We start from the raw sequence: 22,521 nt of genomic DNA, 5'->3' as shown, positions 1-22,521 counted from the left end.
TATATATGTTAATAGAATTGTACTTATAGTTATTATTACTATTATTGTAGCAGTAATGATAATATAATGTTACAATACATAATGTGCTCTCTAAAACTACTTTTAGAATGAATCTCACTCTGAAGAATGAAATCTCACTCTTAAAGATTGAAAAAATTGACTACTCTTTTTCAAGATTGGCTCTTTAGACTAAGATTCTTCAAAGAATTTACAGAGTAATGTTACTATATTATAATACAGATATGAACTTTTCTCTTACAATGCTGACGATGTGTGACATATTGTGACATATTTCGAAACTCGCATGCCCGTTTGCCCCCTCAAACTTCTTCACTCTAATAACAAGCCACAGTCTTGTTACTCTGCATCGATTGCTCATATATATAGTAATATTCCAACTTGTATATTAATAGTGTTCACTTCTCCATAAGTACGCGTTAAATTGTAACCAGTTTGCGGAACTGTAAGCCACACTATAAGGCCGCGATGAATGATGACTGCAGCGGGAAGATGTCAGAGCAAAACTTTACACGTATAATTGTCTTTGCAAAATGCTATAAAAATCTTAGACTTAATTTTAATGACAAATTCTTTGACAGAAGACATCAAATTTCAATTAGAAAAACTTTCAAAGGAGATATAATTTTTAAAATATCATTTACCAATATTTTCTTGCGGTACTTTTAATCACAGGAAAAAAAGATTTATAAAAATTCATTGATTTAACAAATCTACAACCTTATATGAACCAGTTTTTTATGTTAAAAAAAACAAAGTTGTATAACTAAATGTAATTAGCAAAATATGATTATTTCTAAGTACTATAAAACACAGTAAATTTGTTAATGCAGTAAAGGTAACTTTCTATGAAATCCAATATCCTAAATTTTTAACAAAATTAACTATGACACGTATTTTTGCTGCAGTAAGGAAGAAAACATGTCACATTAGCAATTTTCATTGTAATAAAGAATTGATTAAATTCTTATACTAATAATTGCTTACAAACATAATTCCTTTGTTGAACTATCAAATTTTGGTTATAAATATTGAACCCGTTCAGCAAGCTATAATTTTGCTGAACTACCCAATCTATTTTTTCTGTGATTGCTTCAGAAACTGCGACGATGACAGATAAAAAATATGCTTCTAGGCTTTGCAAAATAAAAATTTGAGATACGATCTCATTGTTCCTTATCTACAGACATTCGATGGAATGTCACCTTGGTGAAATGGAGCGTAAAATACAAACGTATTTTAAATATTTCTTAACGTCTCATGCACGTGTAATGTGAGCGGACTTATTTCCATTTCATGCGATAAATACGAAAATTTTTAGAACGTTTTGAAAATCAATATTCTATCTGTGCTACATTTCGCCTTTTTGACAAATGTGCATGCAATGAGTGTTTCGCAAAAATATATATTTCTCCCATACAACAAACAATAAACTAAATTAATAAAATGCTTATTTCATGGAAAGAATTTTATTTCGGTAGTATTTAAAAGATAAATCAAAAAATTAATTTTAGTTTTAATAAAATGCAATAATTTTACTCTTTTCATCTGAAATAATAATCGATGAAAATTTATTAATGATTAAGTATCTTTTATATTTCTTCTGTATATTTCTTCTTTATATTTCTTTAGAAAGAATAACGGAAAATGGATCGGAAAATGGAAATGAATAAAAAATAGGAAAGAAATAAAAAGAATCCTATTCGGTTGAAGTGAAATTTAATACTTAATAATACTTTTATGTAAATTTTCAAATAGAATTTTTAATTACACATTAATTTAATTTATCACATTAAATTGCACATTAATTTGATTTATCGGACGTAATTTATTGACGCGATCATAAATTGAAGCTGGAAAGTGGAAATATATCACATTGATCGTCAATCCAATGATATTATCATTTTAAATAATCATTTTAAAATATCGTAAAAAGTTTTTTAAAATCCTTATCATCATTATTAAATTAACAATGTGAATTGTAATATTATTTTCAGTTTTAGCTTATAATTTGAAATGGAAGATAAATTGAATCAGCGCGCAGTTTATAGAACTCGGGAATGTATCTAAAAATTTAAAAACATAAAAAAATGTATTATAAATTTCAATAAATAATTGTTGAATAGTATAACATTTATTTAAGGAAAGTAAATATTTGTTAAATAAATAATATAACAGTTAAATCAAATTAATGGTTTTTGTACCAAATAAATATATGTTTACATTTATTAAATATTTATTCAACTCAAAAACAAATATTTATTAAAATTTAGCTCTCAATATAGAAATATTATTAAGCACAAAGATTCGCTTCCATTGAATGTGTGTAAAATTTTTTTCCTTTAGAAAGATCGTGCTTTTCCAAGCTGAATTGGTATTAATTTTTAATTTATGCCTTTTGTTGACTTTTCCGCTGCATATAAAGTCGACAGCGGTAAAATTTATGAGTGTAATTAAAGCTCTCATGGTGCAGTTGCAACATCAAAACAAAACGGCGACTAAGAAGTTCCATCTGACGATTCTGTTCTACTTCAAGCGACCGTATTAATAATCTTCCTCTGCGCGCGTCGCGAAAGTAAACATCTTTTGATGGACGAACTGCGGCGCGAATAAATCTCGCGCTAATCCCGTGTTAATGAAAAGGTCGGTTATCAAATGTACAGAATGTAGGTCAGGCTCTGATTCCGTGAGGTAAAACTAATATTATAATACTATTAATATTATAGTATTAATATTATATTATTAATATTATAATATATTATTATCGCGATACTTATCAAGGATGTCGTGGCAATTTTGAAGATTAATTGCGACGTCCAGATCTCATAATAAGGGATTTCTCGTTATGTATTCGCGAGATGTATCGAAATATTAAAAAAAATTGACATTGAAAATATCATAAAATAGGATAACTTTAGCTGAAATAATATCCAGGTATGCATATCAAAATTAGGACTTAAGATATTAAAAAACGTTTTAAAAATGTTTTAAATTTCATATTCTATGTCTTGATTTTCGACGTGTGTGCTCCAAGCATTTTTAAAATTTTGTCTAAAATTATTTCGATTGAGCTAAAATTTATAGATGAAGCCAAAGAAAATGGAGTAAGAGGGACCTTTTAAATTTTAAAGAACAAAAATAGTTAAAACTGTTTAGACAGATTAGACTTAATAAGAAATTCACAAGAAATTAATTTTAGAAAAGAAGAAAAAGTTGGTGATGAAAATTATAAAAAGATTTTTTGAGAATCCAAGACAGCTTATAATGTTATTATAATGTTATTAGCTTAAGTTTTTTTAGTTTGAAGAATTAGTTTACAAATTTAAGAGAAAAATAAAATAAATTAGTAAATTAAATATTATTTTATATTTACTCGCTAATAATTAATTAAAAATAATAATATAAAATAAAACAAGTCCATACTACTAGACTCTTTTCTCCCAAATTAAAAGTCACAACTCTAATTTGATCTTCTTTCCTAACAGAGAATTCTGGCTACACCCATCTCAAAATTCATTTTATGATAAATGAAAATTAATTGATGAAAACTGATTGATGAAAAGTATTTTGTCAAACGCATTTCGCCAAAAGCATCTATTAATCTACGAATGGGAATTGATTATTTCAGAAGAGAATGTACACGACACACGTTAGTTTCATAATCGCGTATGCGTCAACACCTCGACGTAATCCCCGACGCCGCCCGCATGTAATTTACTTCTTGGAGAGATTGGTATCGCGATACCGGCAGCAAAGTGCAGTGCCAGGCGTGTCCGCAATGCCGATAGTCATCAGTTGGCAAGTGCTAACGAGTGTCCCATGACGATAATTGAACGATTATCCCATCGATTGCGACGACGAGAACAATTTGTTCTACATGTTAATGAGATTTCGATATCGCGGAACACATTCGATCGACTGAAGCATACGACGGAATGAACACGGAATTTAATTAATTATCGGAGATTTCTTTAAAACGAATGCGGGAGTCTCGTGGCACAGATCCGTTTACAATGAAATCAAAGACGGAGCAGGCAGATTGTCATCGCTATATTTACTTACAGCGTATGCAGCGCTGGCATTTGATTGTCGAGCATGATTTATGTATTAAACTGTATTAACATGGAATAAACACGACAGAATAACATGAGTTCCAATAAAACTTTAAAAAATTATTTATATCGAGAAAACATTAGAAAAAAATTATATACGTTGATTATAGAAAAAAATTGTACATATCAATTAAAAAATTATTTTGAAAAGTATTTTGTTTTATTTCACGTCTTTTTATTATATTATTATTTTTTTAAAATGTTTTTATTATTTTATTCACACGCATTCACATACTAATATTTACACATGTAAACATGTAAAAGAAAAGAAATGATTTTTCCGATTTTTAATATATTGATGAAGTACGTAAGTTAATGGAGCTAAGAACGTATATCTATATAGAATAGCGCTGTGTCATCATCATAAACGTGATTGCACTGACATTCGCAAAATCGATATATTTCATTGCTGTAAATTAACCGGACGTGCTTATTGCGACTTACCGTTATCATAGGCGCCGCCATTGAACGGTTATTAGGGACTAGCTATTAATCGCGTCCAATAAATCAGTTTACGATGTTAGAGGCATTGATAAATGTCTGCAGACGAGATGCGTGTCAGACACGTGATTTGAATACGCTCTTGAGGTTAATCGCGTTCTCTAAAATTGTGCTCAGTAACGTTGATCTTAGCACGATGATGTTAATGAAATTTTGATTATATACTCTCTAAATTCTTGGCAATAAAATCTCACTCTGAAGAGTGAAAATTGAGCCAGTCTTGAAAAAGAGTGATTCAATTTTCAATTTTTAAGAGCGAGATTTTAAAGTGACAATTCATTCTAAAAAATTTTAGAGAGAGTAGATTTAATTACCAATTAAATTTAGCATTTGTTTTGATATCAAAGAGACGATAAGCGATAAATTTATTTAAATAAATGAAATGACGTATATATATCGCGTAAATTACAAGTTATTCCAGAATGAGTGCTTCCTCGAAGTATGTAAACGCAAACCTATAATATCACGGAATTTGGGACAACAGCGCATCATCCTTTTGCTTGATATGACGTACACGCTATTTTTAGTATTAACAATTTGTAGGGCCGCGAATAACAGCGATGCGCCGTGCAGTAAACACTTTAAAAAAAGAGGAAAGTGAAATTTATTTTATAAACGTTAAAAAAAAGTGCGAGCAAAAAAAAAGCCAACGGGCCGTTTATATAAAGCCTAAAACGTATGAAAAGGAAAACAGCCTCACACAACTAATAATAAACTGGATTAGTTTGAACGTAATTTAATTTTTGCCAACTTTATTTGAAAGTGATTGCACGAAGAAAATTAGATTAATAAAAATAAAGATTATATTTAAAAAATTCACAAATATTATGTATGCCTGAAAAATCATCGTTGGATATATTGCCGCGTTTGAATTCCAATAGAATTTCAACTGAGACGTATTGACATATTGAATTAAAACGTCGCGATATATTCTTCAATTAGAAAAAATGATGACAGACGGAATTACGCGCAGGGCGCAATATATGGGATATAAAATGTTCGCACAATTTCTCGTGCCACATACGTGACATTTATCGCCCTTCCTTCGTCGTTCCTTATTCAATGAGAAAAGCAGGTAGGATGAATCAGCTGGCACACGTCTTAGCGTTGACGCAAGAGGTCGAGCTTGCGAGCGATAGCTGTCCGATCTAGCACGACGATTCGGATTCTCTATTTGAAAGCGATGATCACGAATGCGTGGGTCGAAAGCCCTCGTGCAGAAACGCACTTCTTTATTAAAGCTCAGCTATGTTGCAAGCCAATAATAGTGTTCGTTACGCTGGCGATAACTGCTCTATCTATCTTTATAAATCTTAATTGCTTTTTGTGCAATGCATGTTGATGAAAAAAAAAAAAGATTTATGGCTGTATTCTCAAAAAAATATCGCATACGAAAATATTATAGTATATGTCATATATATGATGTATACAATATAAAATATTTACGTGAATCGTTTTTTGAAATAAAATATTTCAAAAAGATAATGTTTCGTAAACATTTGTAAAACGTTTTAAAATATTGCATTAAAATATTTAACAAAAATGTTTCAGAGGTATTCTACAAATATTGTAAGAAAAAAAATATTTTAAAAACTCTGATATTTTGGACAAATTTATATTTCAGAAATATTTTACGAAAAATTTCTGAAATATATATTTCAAATCTTACAATAAAATATTTTGGAAATGTTTTTAAAATATTTCATGTTGTGTGGAAGATTTTTCTAGTATTTTTATATATAATTTATATTTTTCGAGAATAAAATTACTAAAAGCATTTTTTTGCCTAAGAAGGAAATCGGAAACATGAAAAATTTCATAGTTGCGTCGATCAGAGTCAATCAGACGCTATGATTATTATTTGCTTCGAGCTTATTCCATATTGAGAACGGACACAAAAGAAAGATGTAATCATCAATATTCATAAAAAAGCTGCCATAAAAAAAAGAGCAAAGAGCGAATCGCAAAAGAATCTTTTAATTCCAATATATTCTCCCTCGTGTACGCTTTTTGTACGATCCATAAAAATAAGCAAAAGCAGAATATAAAGCAGGGGCTTTATACGTCGGTCCGTTTATTTTTCCAATATCTGGTGGGGAATGCTCGAACACATTCAGAAATACCTACACAAAAGAAGTAGATACGTGCTCACTTCAATCTTTTCCCTCGACGATCGTCATTCTCTCGAAATATATCCCTGCAATCTGTGTAGAGATAAATGCATCGGAGCTGCTTTGTGGATTAAAAGGAATTTCCGACATTATTTAAAAACAAAGTATAAAAAAAGGATTAATTTTTTCTTAAATTTTTGTAAAATTAAATTCCTGCAAGCTGTGTGAAAATAAGTGTGGCAAAAATAAATGCTTCTTGTAGATTAGAAGAAACTTCTGATGTTACTTATAATTAGAAGCAAAGTAGAGAGAAAAATTAGAATTAATTTCCTCAAATTTTTGTGAAATTACATTTTAAAAACTGTGTGAAAATAAATGCATCGAAAATAAGTACTCGTATATTATAAATTTTTTAAAATTTTCGTTCTATCTAGAAGCAAAGTAGAGAGAAAGATTAGAATTAATTATTGTGAAGTTATAAATTGAGACTTTTATTAGAAAGATTGAAGAATGTGGAGGAGCCACATTTTTAATATGTAACTTTTTCTGTGGCGTCCAGTATCCTTCGCGAAAAATGATGCGAGAAAGTTTACGCCGGTTCTGTACGCCGATCATCTACGCTGACGCGAGCATTGATATCGTGTTATGTCATTGTGTTTAACGGTGCGCTTAATAATCAGTCTGCTGCCAGGGATTACAGAATGTTCTCCGCTTTATGAATGTATGAAAACATCGTCGTCAATCTGCTTAATATAGGCGAAAGATTGTCGGAGACAGAAATTTCGAAATTTGTCCTCCTCGAAATTTAGCTCTATCTTGCTCTATATTGTGGTTTTTAAAAATTATATTTATATTAAAAAATTTTACTCAAAAATCAATTGCAGAAATCTCTTCTTGCGGAGAATAAGTGAATAAAATATACGTACGTGTGCACGTTGAGAGAAATATTTTGTATGACTTACGAAAACTTTTTAAATTAAAAAATAAGAAAGTTTTGATAAAAAAGTAAGTAAAGTTTCAATTAAAAAGTAAGAAAGTTTTAATTAAAAAGTAAGTGAAATCTAAATTAAAAATAATACGTTAGAATAACCCAATTTTTATTAGAATAACAAAATTTTTAAAAAAGTTATAAAGTTTCCTAAATCACATGTCACACAAAACGTTTCTCTCAGTGGAAAAAACAGCTTTAATAAATTATTTAAAAATTTTGCAAGTTCAGCTCTGAAAATAGTTTTATTATATTATCAAAATAATTATGTAGAACGTTCAAACTGATCATTAAAATGTCAAAACTTTTTGCAGCATTGCTTATTATGCTTAAGTGTCTTATATAATTATTTTGATAAGCCAACAAAATTATTTTCAGATCTGTATCTATACTTAAATTTTCAGGTACTTCAGTAAAATCATTCTTTCCATGCGATAAGAGAAAATACGAGTTAAATATATGCGGAATAACTTTGACTTAAATATAGAGGATATAAACGGGAATCAGAGATCAATACTGGTTTCCCATCGAAATCTGCATACTCGTTGGAAACCTGGCGAACAGAAGACTCTTCTTTCCAAGGAAAGAGAGGACTCGTGGATTCATCAAGAGTAATAATTTGAAGGACAATCATCGGTTGACGTATAATCTATAAGTATACTCGCGTAATCGAGCGTTATATCAGCCGCGGATGAATCACGCAACCGATTCGATGACAGGCGGATGTGTGTAATGAAAAAATGGGGAAAAAATTTGCGACTTGCGGAAGTGACAACTCCTCTGACTTCTCGGCATAAAGAAATAATTCGCTCGGTGAAAGATGCGATTAATTTATTTCTATCCGATGGCGTGGATCGCGAACGCGCGAGCGAATTGACGCGATGCTTATGGAATTTAATCTATAATTATGATGTAAAGACCACGCTCTGGCCGTTTAATCGGAGACACGCGTTGCATTTAATCAAAGAGGCTGCGTCACTCGCAACGCCACGCGCGGCTTCGCCTGCGCTGATCTCACTCGTCACCGCTTCGGCATCAATCAAGGAGTGATACAAGCGTGAATGAAAACTTTATGATTTTTCATGGCGCGCACTTTATGCCGTACCGCAAAGAGATAACTCTTTTTAACACATTGATTTAACACAATTAAATAATTTGCATTTCGATAATTTTTTTTATCAACAATATGTCAGTTTAATATACTATTAAATTATATTTGTCTTTCATAAAACTTATAACAAAATTTTTATTTCTACTTCAAAAAAATTAACACATTAACATTGCTAACATTTATCTATACAAGGAAACGTTTTTGTTAAAATATCTAAAAATTTAATTACATTAAAAAAATATTAAATATTTGTTTGAACAACTTTAAGTAAATATTTACTAAATGTAAACATTTATTTATTTGATACAAAAAATCTTTGATTTGATTTAACTTATTTTTTTATTGAGTAAATATTTATTTAATGTAAATAAATTGTTAGTATTATTCAAAGAAATATGTATTAAGATTTATAAATTTTTTTCAGATACAACAATAATTTTATAAAACTATCAAAACACCTAACAATAATTTTATAGAACTATCAAAATAATTATGTAGAAATTATATATTATAGTTTAGTACGTTGACATTTTTTATAGCATTGTTCATATGTACTTGAGCGCATCCTCTACATAATTATTTTAATAATTGTGTAATCCAACAAAATTACTTTCAGATTTGTATCTACCAAAATTTTTAGATACTCCAGCAAGATCGTTTTTTGCTATCAAGACCACCAATTTTTTAATTAATTTTTAATTCGATATAATCAATTAGATAGAATAAATCTATGATAAAAGAACTGCTCAAAGAAATTCTCTTCTTTAAATTTGACCTATTTTGAATTCGAAAAGTCGGTCACAATAATAAAACGCAGTGATAAAGGTTGCATAGCTTTCCATCGACGAGCTATTTATCGAGCAATCTCAGATCTGATCGTGACGTCACGTAAAATAAAAATTAATCGATACACGAGAGTTGTACCAATGATACTCCTCTACTTTTTATTTGTGGCAATCACGCCATCAATGATGTTACGAATCTTTTCATTGATGGTTGCGTTTTTATTTTCTTACATAGTGCAACGTTTTAAAGACTGCATTGATTTCATAAAAGTGCAAATCTTTTCACATTTTTACATCGTAGAGGCAATAAACCGATTTAGACAATTCAATCTTTGCCAAAGAAAAGTATTACTTCAAGATTGATAAATAAAATAATAATAATAATAAAAATAATAAAATGATGACATAAACAGGCAGTAGGAAACACTGCAACGCGGAAAATGGGATAGCGAGAAATTGTGGAAACGGTATTCCTGGAAACGACATTTCCTTATTTGCGTTTGTACCGAGCAATATTACGGTGTAAACCGCGTCAAACACGAAGCGCAATTCAGACGAAGGAGTTTCGTGCGAGTAATTAAGGACTGTGCAGACATCTGACCGTTGTAGGTGGACAGAATCAAATCGTGGCTGCAGTATGAATTTATTGTTAATGGGGCTAAACGGGTCAAGAACACTTTGTTATGTAGTGATGAATGATAATAGCTGATAAATGAATGGTTAATATTTCGCGTTATCTACTAATATGTCCTAAAACTCGATTTTTATGAGCGCAACATAATAGCCAGGTGGTAACGAAATTGACTTGTGCCGAAGAAAAAATTATGATTGATCAGCAATGCTTGCGCGATGGTTCAGAATCAAATGGATGATAGCTTCATGAAGTATCATATTGAACGTCTGATCGAGATAAAATTATTCTGTTTTATGTAAATTTTTATACATAATAAAAAACGGGCAAATTTCCTTGACTGAATAATGAAAATATCTAATAATTTTAAGTTGAAATTAGACCGAGAAGAATAAATTAAATGATATCCTATTTTCCATAAAAGTAAATTTTGGTATTTATTCAAATTTGCAAATACATTTTTCAGTTCTGTATTCCAATATTGCTTAATAGCATAATAGTGCTTATTAGCATCATTATTAAAAATTGACGATCGATGTAATTTGTGATGTTATTTCTCCTCAATTTATGATTGCATTTTAAATCCGATAAGCCGATTCGGCGAGCAGTTCATGGAACTGAAAAATGTATTTGCAAATTTGCATATGAATGCTATTAGACACCAAGATCCGCTTCGAACTAAAAATAGAATTATTTTCTTATTTGAAAATATCTAATATATCAAAAAGCAAAGTTTATTTTAAATTAAAATGAGATTGTTTTCACTCAATTAGTAATTAATTGGAAATATTTCGAAGACAATCAATATAACAAACGGGGAGACTACTGTTCTTCTCATAAGTTATAAGCTAATCTAATCCTTTTTTGGTGAAGGGAATTTATGAGATGCCGGAGGAGAGAAAGAGGCAGCTAATAAAAAAATACAATCTGTGATCTTCCCTGTGGCAAAGGGACTTTAAATTGACTATTTTCAAGGCTGACTTTAAAGTAGGCTCATTGATTTAGAGGTCCTAGAACAGCCATGTATCTTAACCTTGATAACCTTAGAAATACTCCTGGAGTCGCGCCAGTCTCCGAACCGGTCGGTTAAACGAACTGTCTGTCTCCGTCAGTGTGTCAACTTCACTTACATTAATTACCATTCAAATCTCATCGGTTTTACTTACTCGCTGGTTGTTTGATTAAGTTTGTATTATTGTAACTCAACATTCTAGCAATTTCAGCTCGTTGGAGCCTCGTGCCATGGTCAACACGTGAGAGGCCCAATTGCAATAAAATAAAAATAGCGGAGAACTTTCAACGCGCTATTTCAAGTGCATCGAAATTAAACAATTGTCGCGGTGCATGCCAACGTAGTCACGCAGTAAAACGTTTAGTTATCTAATAACGTGTCCGATGACTCGATTCTCCCATTATCGCGAAATATATCAAATTCGCGAATGTAACTTTGGACCACGTCCAGAATCCGTGAGTTCTCGGGCAGATGATTCGCGCTCAAAGGCTATTCGCATTTTTTATTTTACAATTTATTATTGATCTTCTTTTTATTGAATTTCTGTCGTTCCTTCGGTCGTTCCTTCTGGAGGCCGTAGATGACCGATTTCTGTTATTATTACTTCATCGCGAGTGACAACTTTGCGTATCAATGAGTATGACATATTGATAACGGTAGCGCGGCGCATGCGATATAATTCTACATGAAAAGGATGGTTTTGTAGTATTATTTAAAAATTTAATTAGATAAACAAAGCTAAAAATAATTGTGTTGGCCTATCAAAATAATTATGTACTCAAGTTAGTTACTAGACTTTTTTGGCAGGATATTATCATGCTTGAGTTTTCTACATTATTTTGATTTTATTATTTTGATAGCCCAACACAATTATTTTTAGATCCGTATCTAGCTAAAGTTTTAAATATTTTTACAAAATTGTTCTCCCCATAGAGCTCTGTTCTTTTATTCCTGCATTAGATTGCACCAAAACTTTCTTTCTCGTTTTCAACAAATATCAAACGTATACCTATTTCATTTGAAGTTCCAAAGGTATAAAGTATGTATACTAGTTCAGTTATAGAAAATAGATCTTATATTTCCTCGTGTTTATTTATCACATCGACGTTCAAACGATTAGAGATGGAGACAGAAAGGATAATTTTGTTAAAATATTCAAAAATTTGGTTAGATTCAGATCAGAAAATTCTGTTCATCAAAATAATTACGTAGGACGCTCAAACTAGTTGCTAGAATGTCAAATTTTTATGTAACTTGCGCATCATGCTTGAGATTCTTATGTAATTATTTTAGTGGCCCAATAAAATTATTTTCTTTTAGATATTTCAAATTCGTATAAATTATTCTTTCCTAGACGAATATAGGCTCCGTTTGCGCGGGAGAAGGACCTCAAAATGCAAATTCAATTCTCTGAGATTTCACATGCAGATATCGGTGATTTATAAATTCACCAAACAAAGCCCTGTGTGATCGAGTCTTCTCTTCTCTAATTTACTTATTTTTTTTTATAACTGGGGAGTCGGTGATATATCTCGGGGTTATTCGTCGGCCGCAAGCTCATTTAATTTAGACTCTGTTTTTAATTAACATTCTTTCGTCTATCGTCTGAAGATGTCCTTATTGTGACCTTCGTAGGGCGCGACGCTGATGTCATGGGTCAGCGGTCTCGTAGACGCACCGTTGCGCCCATTATTCTTTCATTCAACTCGCGGGTTCTTAACAAGAGTTTTACGATCTTCTGTTTGCTTTTGTCCTTACACTAATTAATATTACTTCTTCTTCTTCGTCAGACAAGGAGGTGGGGTTACGGGAACCTGGAGATCACGAGCTCTCTGATATTTTATATTTTTTTATTTGGATTTGTCATTTGCGTAAATTACCGTTTATTGCGTCGATGGCGCGTGAAGATGACTTTGAGGACACTTTGTGGCGTGTCGGGGAAAGACGGGTCAAACGAACGACCCACTTATGAATCCCCGCGCGGCGACAGATTATTTGCATTAATTGCCCGTTTCTCAATGAAGGCTTCGTCTTCGTGAAGAATACACACGATCGGAGACACTTGATCCTTCGTCTATATGCACACAGAAGCAGCTGCCGATGCAGTTCTCGGAAGCATGTAGAACGAGAAGCACATTGGAGTACGCATCGTTGAGTAGAATAATTTTGCGCTTCATGTATTATAAGAATGTTATACGGATTATGTAAATTTTCGCGAACGCGCACCACGTCCTGTGACTCTTCGACTAAGTTCTAAGTTTTTTTCAAGTTTTTTTAATGTTACGAATACAGAAAAAAGGAATGATTATTACTGAAGTATCTAAAAAATTTAGCTGCAGATCTGAGAATAATTTTGTTGGACCATCAAAATAATTACGTAAGAAATTTACTTTCTAAAACTTTTAGAGTGAAATGTCACTCCGAAGAGTAAAATCTCAATATAATTAAACTATTCTTTTTAAAAACTAACTCAATGTTCTCTTTAGAGAGACTCCAAAGAATTTACAGAGTAAGCATGATGAGCAATCCTGCAAAAAGTTTTGACATTTTAGCAATTTGAGTCCTGTATAATTATTTTGATGGTTCAATAAAATTATTTTCAGATCTGTATCTAGATAAATTTTTAGATAGATTTCTACAAAACCGTCTATTCCGTAAAAGTCTTAGTTTGTTCAATAAAATGTGATAGTTGAAGTTAAAAGGAGTTAAACTTCGTTCATCAACACGCAAATATTGTGCCTATTTCTTTTTACCAAAAATTTGCTCCTGAAAAGTGTAATTCTGCTATTTGTGTGTGTATTTGTGTCTGATTTGGATCAGACTTCTTATAAAGAAGTGCATGTACGTATTTAAATTTAATTAAGTACCATCGGCTGGAAAATCGGTATCGTTATGCAAGCGCGTGCGCTTGTCCGAACTCAGGAAGCTGAAATCACAATCCTCGTTCCAGTCTGGTAAATTTCATCAATATTATAATGCAGCTGATTCGGGTGACACTCGTTTCAGAGTTACGTGATCCGTAATAGACGATCACATGGACCGATCGTGCGAGTAACAGATGTTAAGCTCGTTGTCGCGAAAATGGTTGAATCGCCATCAACGAACGAATTGTTTCAATCTAATCATAAATTATTAAATTTCTTGATGTATATTTGCCTTATTGACAGAGATTGATTATAAAGAGAATAGGATTCAATTTAAATCTTTTTATTGTTATAATAAAAATTGATTAAGCTTCCAGATTATTATTTTTAACTATTTTCTAACTATATCTTTAATCTGTGAATAAACAATTTTTAATAAAATTAATTTTTAATAAGATTGATATAGAAGATAATAAATAAATAAATCTAAGGGTTAAACATCGCAAAAGTTGGTCTTAAAAGAGAGAGAACAAAGATACATATCTAGGAAATCTCTAAATCGCTATTTATATACAACGCGGAATATCTAAATTAAACTCCCGCAACTTCGTACTCTAACTCAACTCAATTTCTAAAGTTTGTTTTTTATTGATGCACAAGATTGGACTAGAATGTAGTTACTTTTTTCTTTTATCAAACTTCAAACATATACTTATTTCACTTTAAATACAAAAAATATACACTAAGTTCAGTTATAAAAAACAAACTTCTAAAATGAGAGAAAAAACTATAAATTTTTATAGCCATAAAATCTATAAAAAGGCTATAAAAAACAGATTTCTCAAATAAAAGAATTAGAAGTCAAAGAGAGAGATTGATGATTCGTTCGATAGAATATTATGCGTGAGGACGTTGCACAAGTCTAGAAAGACTTCCATCATTCTCTCTAGAATGTTTCATGACGAATCATGCGGCATTTAAGCTGCCAACACCTTGAAGTCGTTCCAAAGCAGACGGGATGACGCGTCTCGCGGCCGGTCCCAACATTGCAAACTCTTGGCAACGTTATTGTTGTCAACTGCCAGTTGTTACCGAACTCTACATGCTTGAGCACACCTGGTTATGCGACATTGGTGTCTCTCGAAGTTGCGCGAAATTATCGAAAGGACTCTCTCTCTCTCTCTCTCTCTCTCTCTCTCTCTCTCTCTCTCTCTCTCTCTCAGAAGTTTCATAGAGTAAATTAAACTATTTTAGATAAGAATATATGTCTCATGAAATTAAAACAAAATACATAGAAATTAGAATAAATACTAAAAGAAGAAAACATACAAAAATTTTAGTAAAAAATTTGATATTCATTATAAAATATATGATCCTTTCAGGATGTGGACTGCACACTGCCAAAATTTAGTATTCATTGCCTTTGTGTTCTTACCTTCCGTTGTGAGAGGCATCCCGGATTATTCTGGATTGCCACCGGGACCGTATTGTGCCTCGAGGTATCCTGAAGGCAGTTGCTGCCCAGGACGACAAGATGAATGCAGCGCGCCGATCCTTAAGACATTGTGCTACTGCGACGATTTTTGCAACCGAACTCGCGAAGAAGACTGCTGTCCAGATTACTGGTACCATTGCAGAGGGCTGCCGACCACCACATCGGCACCCGAGGAGCTAAGGAGTTCGTATATGTAAAATACAATTATAAAAATAAAATTTAAATGGATATAAATTTATATAATCTACTATAATAATTTATGTAATGTATTTGTGTAATCAGACTTACCTTGTATTTGAAAAAAATAAGTCTCAGGCATTGAAATTGCATAATTGAAAATGTTTATAATGATGGATTTTAATGTAACTGTTCATATTTTTTATTGATACGTTAAGTTTGTGTTTTTGAAGTCTTGTGTGTTGTTTCAGTATGCTTTTTCCAAGGAAAAGAATACTATCACGGGCAAACGTTGAAAGTTAATTGTAATACATGGTAATATCTTCTCTTCCATTTTAATGTAAATAAAATATATACGTACGAATTCTGTAAGTTTTACATTGCAGCAAATGTTCCTCGCTTGGCAAGCGCGCTGAAGTGCTCTGCGAGGAGAATCGCTGTTTGATCGAGCCGGAGTTGATGGAGGAGCTCAATTTGCAAGGGCCAATTCTAGGTTGGCAAGCGAGCAATTATTCCGAATTCTGGGGAAGGACACTTCGGGAAGGTGTGGAGCTTCGTCTGGGCACTCTCAATCCCTCACAATCCGTGAGTGTTTTAGAACTCAGCGAGAAATGACAATGAAATTGATGTTGAATCGAATTAGATGATTTCGTCGTCGAATTTGATGATTTCGATGTCGAATCAATATCGATTTGGTGTCGAAATGATTCCATTATCATTTCTGACAGAATCATACTGAGATCGGATTTAAATAATCAAAAGTCTGTCCATAAATTATCGCATATAAGACATTTACGAAATATTTTCCGCGATAATGAATCTTTGTAACATTTTGATCACAGCAATATACATTTAAAGGTGACAATCAATTATTCAAGAAGACAAATTTAAAAATTGCTGTCGGAATGGAAAGTTTTCATACAGCGGATACTTGCACGAAACTCTCTTTTTATACTCGATGAATTCAAAATAAGGCAACCTTAACACGTGGCTGTCTGTAGACGCAATACTGCCTCGTAAGATTAGGTCAATTGCTTTGACTTGTGCAACCAAAGTTAAAATTCTAAAGCAATCTTTTGTACTTCGCTGCGGGGCTCTTATGAATAAGAAAGCGCCCAACGACGTTGCTTACAGCGTCTTTTAGTCCTCCAAAATGCCTGAACTCATTGCCCGAGGACGCGAATATCTTTTCCTCGATCGTAAATGAGATTCGTCATGTGCATGCAGGTAAATGGAATTAAAACGCGATTAAAGAGGCCCCAGGGTCGTTCGCTTAAAGCTCGCTTAATTTGTACACAATCTTCATCAGATTCTATTATTTTATATATTAACTACAACTCAACTACAAGTACAAAATAAATCATATTAATTCGACAATAGGTTGGCTTAAAGAGTTAAAGAGATTTTTAATATATTTATTTATTCAATGTCATGTCTAAAAGTATACGTTTCGTTCTATCATGCACTGCTTTCTTTCGCGTAGGTGTACAAAATGAATCCGGTGCGACGCATTTACGACCCAGATGCACTGCCGCGGGAGTTCGATTCTAGGACACGCTGGTCACGCGACATATCCAGCGTTCATGATCAAGGATGGTGCGGCGCGTCCTGGGCCATATCCACTGCCGACGTTGCGACCGACAGGTTTTCAATCATGAGCAAAGGTGCCGAGGACGCAGAGCTGAGTGCTCAGCATTTGCTCTCTTGCAACAACAGAGGACAACAAGGCTGCAGAGGCGGTTATCTTGACCGCGCTTGGCTCTTTATGAGAAAATTCGGGTACTTTACAATTTGATGATGAATGAATTCAGTCACTATATTGATCAGTATACATTAAAAGGTTTTATAAAGTACTTAAATATAAAGTATCTAAATATAATGTAATATTGATAATACAATGAATTTTGACAATGAAACAATACATGTATATTGTGTTAAATAATGTGACAATGCCATTTGATCGTTTAAAATATTCATTATGCTTTTACATTTAACTTTGCCAATTTCATGTATAGCAGCTTTTAGTATGCATTATCGCAAGTGACTGAATTGACTATGAAATTCTCTTTCAAATATTAAACAATATTCCTAATTGTACACATAGTCTTGAGCATAAATTTTATTAAATAAACATTAATAATTTCTTCATTATTTTGATAGAAATGCATTATTGTTGCAGCATTAAAAACATATGAAGAAATACAACTATCATATCAGCATAACTATAATTTTAGAATTTATATCTAACCGTTTTATGATTTTTATTAATTTTGCGTTTAATTTTTCTACATTGCATATACTGAGAATGACCTGACGATAAAGTCGAAAGTTTGTTCAAAAATTTAAATATATTGAAATCTGATTCGTAGTCCTTATTGTTATTAATGTTTATTTATTATTATTGAGCCATAATATAATATTATCTTTATAAATTTTATTATTTTATATATTAACTACAAAAATATACATATAAAATATATATAAAATATAGATTATTTCGATTCAACAATAAATTAATTTAAAGAAATCTTTAATATATATTACTATTTTATGTCACGTCTAAAAAGGCGATTCTATAATGTACGGTAGTAAATTTCTGCTTAAACACGTGACTTTAATATCATTAATCCTCCTGTGATAGCCTGGTAGATAAGGACTGTTATCCTTGGACCGGTAAGAACGATCAATGCAAACTACGTAAGAGAAGCAACCTGCAGGCCGCCGGTTGTCGAAAGCCACCAAACCCGCTGAGAACAGAATTGTACAAGGTTGGGCCGGCTTATCGCCTGGGCAATGAGACTGACATTATGCAAGAGATTCTGACCTCTGGACCAGTGCAAGGTAGCTATATAATTTAGACGGTTACCCATTAATCGAAATTCTAAAATCGCAAAGAGAACAAGAAAGTTAAAATAATATCAATACATCATATCGGCCAATTATTGATATAATTTATGTCTTTTTATTTAGATTCTGTCAGTATGACGTTATTTTGATTTTCTTATTCTCCTTCAGATGTATTGATATTTGAAGTCATTATATTCCGCTGAAGGAGGCGTAATATTCCGCGATATTAAAAGAATATTATATAAAGTAACATCTTTTTTTTACAGCTACCATGAGAGTCTATCAAGATTTCTTCGTTTACAAAAACGGAGTATATAGGCACTCTCAAAGTGCGGAATTACACGATTCCGGTTATCACTCGGTGAGAATAATCGGTTGGGGCGAGAAAAGGTCTTATCGCGGTCCACCGCTCAAATATTGGGTAAGTTTACACGATATCACATGTTCACACCCATATCACATGATAACATTTGTAAAAGAGAGAAGAAAAGAAGTGGCACAAATGTGTATCATTTTTATACGTCAATGAATATCGTACAAATATCCCAACTTTTGGATAGTTGAAGTAATTAGAAACAATTAACTCCGCTAGGAATAATTAGCTGAATCGACTAATCATTTTTTCACTAGAACGTATTACAAATTATTGCGATTTAAAATGCTAAATACTTTAAATTTAATCTTTCTTTCAGCTGGTCGTAAACTCCTGGGGACACAACTGGGGAGAAAACGGGCTCTTTAAGATTCAAAGGGGAACGAACGAATGCGAGATCGAGTCATATGTGTTGGCAGTATGGGCCAAGACGATATAAAAAGAAAAAAAGAAACAAGGAAAATACCAAAGTACTAGAATATCCGATTGTCATACACTATTGGTGCATTTATTGAATCTCCGTCGTCGGTCCGTCATGCGCAATGATGCGATTGTCATCGGGGACAATGAACGATACATCGATGTTCGAAAGTATGTGATCCAATTGCCTGATCCATACATGCCTTATTATTACACGTAGAATCGGGAAGGAAGGAAACAGAAACGAGAAGGAGACAGAGTTGTTTATAAATATTTAATAAGTACATGGATAGTCGAAAAAAATATCATTATTATTTTCTCATTATTCGTAAACAACAATAATCGTTTTACATAGAAACGCTCTCACCGTTACGCGTCGATGATCGATATGCTGTAGCAAAAGTCATATCTCACGTAATATCATCCACGTATCGCGGCGACTTCGATGTGTAAGAAGTACTAAGTGCCAAGCGCTTGAAATAAATTTTATAAATATGTAATAATCTCTTTTTCACTTCGTTAAACGATACGTTATACTTCTACTCGCGGAGTTAAACACTTTGTGCTTAATTGCGTTTTTTTTTTAATTTAATCTGCAGTTAAACCTCTTTGTGTTCTATTTTTAAAATTAGACACACGTACATTATGTGTGAGGAATATTCGTCACGGAAAAACAGATTTGTTAAAACAACTTCACTGATACAACAAATTTTCAGTCGTATATAAACAGCTAGTTTTGTACGTTAAAATAGCAAAATTGTATAAATAAAATAGCGATTATAGGTAATCACATTTGTTGTAATAGCACTGTTAATATAGCAAAGATGACTTTCTATAAAAATCAACCCAATATAACATAGATCAAAATTATTAATAATACATTATATTAATAAAACATGCTAACTAAGATAACGTGTCGTTCTTTTGTCTGTGATGAAAAAAATTTCTTCCATTACCCATACAGCATAGAATTTGTAGCAATATCGCTGCAAAATCTCTGCACTATTGCTTCAACATGTAATGTTGAACAACATGCGATATTGCAGCAGTGTTGATGCCACTTTTATGCAACTTTGTGCTGTAAGGATATAAATGTTAAACTCGTGTAGCAAGTTATAGCTTTGTTGAACCACTTGATCTGCTTTTTCCATGATGATGTTCCCATAAGGTAAATGGCAGTGTATAGTGTATTAGGTGATACCACTAATTATGTTCTTAACAGTTAATCGAGCTTTTTGTACATATACTTGTGCAAGATGGACAATATAATTTCCTTCAATTTTTTTCTATCAAGTTCTATCAAGTTAATTAACTAAAATAAATTTGTATCAAACATATACGGCACACAACATGCAGTATTAGGCACTCGAGGGACGATTGTGCATGCTTTGCATCACTAATTAAGAGGAACTCTGTTACGATGACTTCATCGTTAGACTACGACACTTCGTCTGTTGCTTTTGCAATGAGGTGTGTACACTTCTAATTTGTCCCGCGGTGTGTTCATCGCGGAATAATCGATGGGGAATGGTATGGTATTACCGCGAATCATGCAAGCATCCGTCATGCCCAAGAAATGCTCTCCCGGTCCAAACGGGCCGCGGCCAAACAAGAAATTGGCAAATATTAACTGATATTGCGCCCAGCCAAGAGGATGGTCTCCATTCTGAAACGAAATTTTCCTATCTTTATTAACAAATTTTAATGATTAAGGATTAATTTCTCTTATAAAGAAGTAATAAGAATTTAATAAAGAAATATAAAAAAAATATATAATTGTCTTTCTGTATAAATGATGCTATTAGTTTAGGTCCTGCAAAATCTTGCTTTAAGAAACCAACAAGCTATAAGAAATTGATTACAATCGATTATTTTTTTCGTATTCAACTGTGATTGATCAAGTTCTTACAGCTTTATGGCTTTTTAAATCAAGGTTATAAAGCGGATCATAAAGCAAGGTGAATCTATAGATTAATAGCTTATTGTAGACTGTGTATAAAACTGTTTATTCCCTAAAGTTATGACTTTTCTTAATCCTCCAAATCCTAATATATTTATTTGTTTAAGCTCTTGTTATAAAAAAAATTTTTTTAAATGTATCTATTTGATATAGATAAAAATTTAGTCGCATTAAATTACAATTTTAATTTTTCACGAAATTATTTTAGAGATCTAACTAACCGAAGTCATAGAATTGTACGCGATATCCAGACATTTGTTTATCCTGTCGGTGTCCAAACCGACCACGGAACCATAAAAGGCCGCAAGTTCTTTTTTGCTGATCATTCCACTTCCGGAGCTATTTATGGCGAGGAAAAATACTCTGGGCATAACTTTGATCCAGAACGGCATATCATTGTAACTAGCACCGTCCGGCGGTGCAACGATCTGCGCCCACCAGGATAACCAGGCCTCGAGATCGATTTTTTTATCCATTTCTGCGAGCCCTTTCTTATCCTGAAGGACCAATCCGGCGAATCCGTTTTCGATTTCCAGAAGCCTTAGGTACTCCGGACCATTCCATGACCAATCAGCAAATCTTCTCAAACGCTTTCCGAAAAAAAAATAGTATTTCTTTTGTATAGATGCCTCGATAGTTATAGATTTTATTGTATAAATATGTAATTATAAATTTAAAATAATGAAATATTTTTTTTATACATATATATCGCGGTTCTAATTAATAAAACATTTCTAGTGCGTTATTTTACTAAAGACTCCTATTCTTTTTTTCATAGAAATATAGAAGAGAAAATTTAAAAACCTGAATTTTTAAATATTATACTTTATTTTATAAAAATGAATGGGAAATCAAATTTTTGAAAATAAAGTGTACCTCGGAGAATAACGAAAAGTCCTTCCTATTGATGTAACCATCTTTATCATGATCTAAGAGGTATGTAAAAAAATGAGAAAATTTATCACGTTGAATGGGAGCTAAGGCCTCCGAACCCCCACTTTTACTGAATTCAATGGCGGATAAACTGTCGTCACTCGGAAAGCGGCTCACCCAGGTCGCTATAAAACATGATAGTTAATCATATAATTAATTTAATTTTGATGATCAATATCCTCA

The 22,521-nt window shown here is 32.3% G+C and overlaps 2 protein-coding genes across 7 annotated transcripts in view; one reads left to right on the top strand and one right to left on the bottom strand.

The window, feature by feature from the left end:
• Positions 1 to 19,941, top strand: part of LOC108693874 (uncharacterized peptidase C1-like protein F26E4.3) — a 38,477-nt gene extending 18,536 nt beyond the window's left edge. For 3 of the 6 annotated variants that reach the window (XM_018203044.1, XM_018203046.1, XM_018203048.1), the window contains exons 2-8: positions 15,516 to 15,811; positions 16,057 to 16,120; positions 16,192 to 16,390; positions 17,289 to 17,584; positions 18,447 to 18,646; positions 18,919 to 19,073; positions 19,345 to 19,941. In XM_018203044.1, coding sequence (XP_018058533.1) covers positions 15,516 to 15,811; positions 16,057 to 16,120; positions 16,192 to 16,390; positions 17,289 to 17,584; positions 18,447 to 18,646; positions 18,919 to 19,073; positions 19,345 to 19,464 — 1,330 coding nt within the window. In that variant the 3' untranslated portion in view covers positions 19,465 to 19,941. Of the gene's footprint in view, positions 1 to 13,359; positions 13,420 to 14,153; positions 14,224 to 15,515; positions 15,812 to 16,056; positions 16,121 to 16,191; positions 16,391 to 17,288; positions 17,585 to 18,446; positions 18,647 to 18,918; positions 19,074 to 19,344 lie in introns of those variants that run through there. The other 3 variants (XM_018203045.1, XM_018203049.1, XM_018203043.1) reach the window with 3 other exon arrangements.
• A 404-nt stretch (positions 19,942 to 20,345) lies between these two features.
• LOC108693876 overlaps positions 20,346 to 22,521 on the bottom strand; it is a 3,451-nt gene continuing 1,275 nt past the window's right edge. Inside the window, exons 2-4 of the mRNA XM_018203051.1 lie at positions 22,282 to 22,463; positions 21,627 to 21,995; positions 20,346 to 21,111 (exon numbers count right to left, since the gene is read on the bottom strand). Coding sequence (XP_018058540.1) covers positions 20,878 to 21,111; positions 21,627 to 21,995; positions 22,282 to 22,463 — 785 coding nt within the window. The 3' untranslated portion in view covers positions 20,346 to 20,877. The remainder of the gene's footprint in view (positions 21,112 to 21,626; positions 21,996 to 22,281; positions 22,464 to 22,521) is intronic.

Source organism: Atta colombica, unplaced genomic scaffold (assembly GCF_001594045.1).
Source record: "Atta colombica isolate Treedump-2 unplaced genomic scaffold, Acol1.0 scaffold110, whole genome shotgun sequence".
Lineage (NCBI taxonomy): Eukaryota > Metazoa > Arthropoda > Insecta > Hymenoptera > Formicidae > Atta > Atta colombica.
The sequence above is the reverse complement of the archived record's forward strand: the minus strand, read 5'-3'. Positions and strand labels throughout refer to the sequence as shown.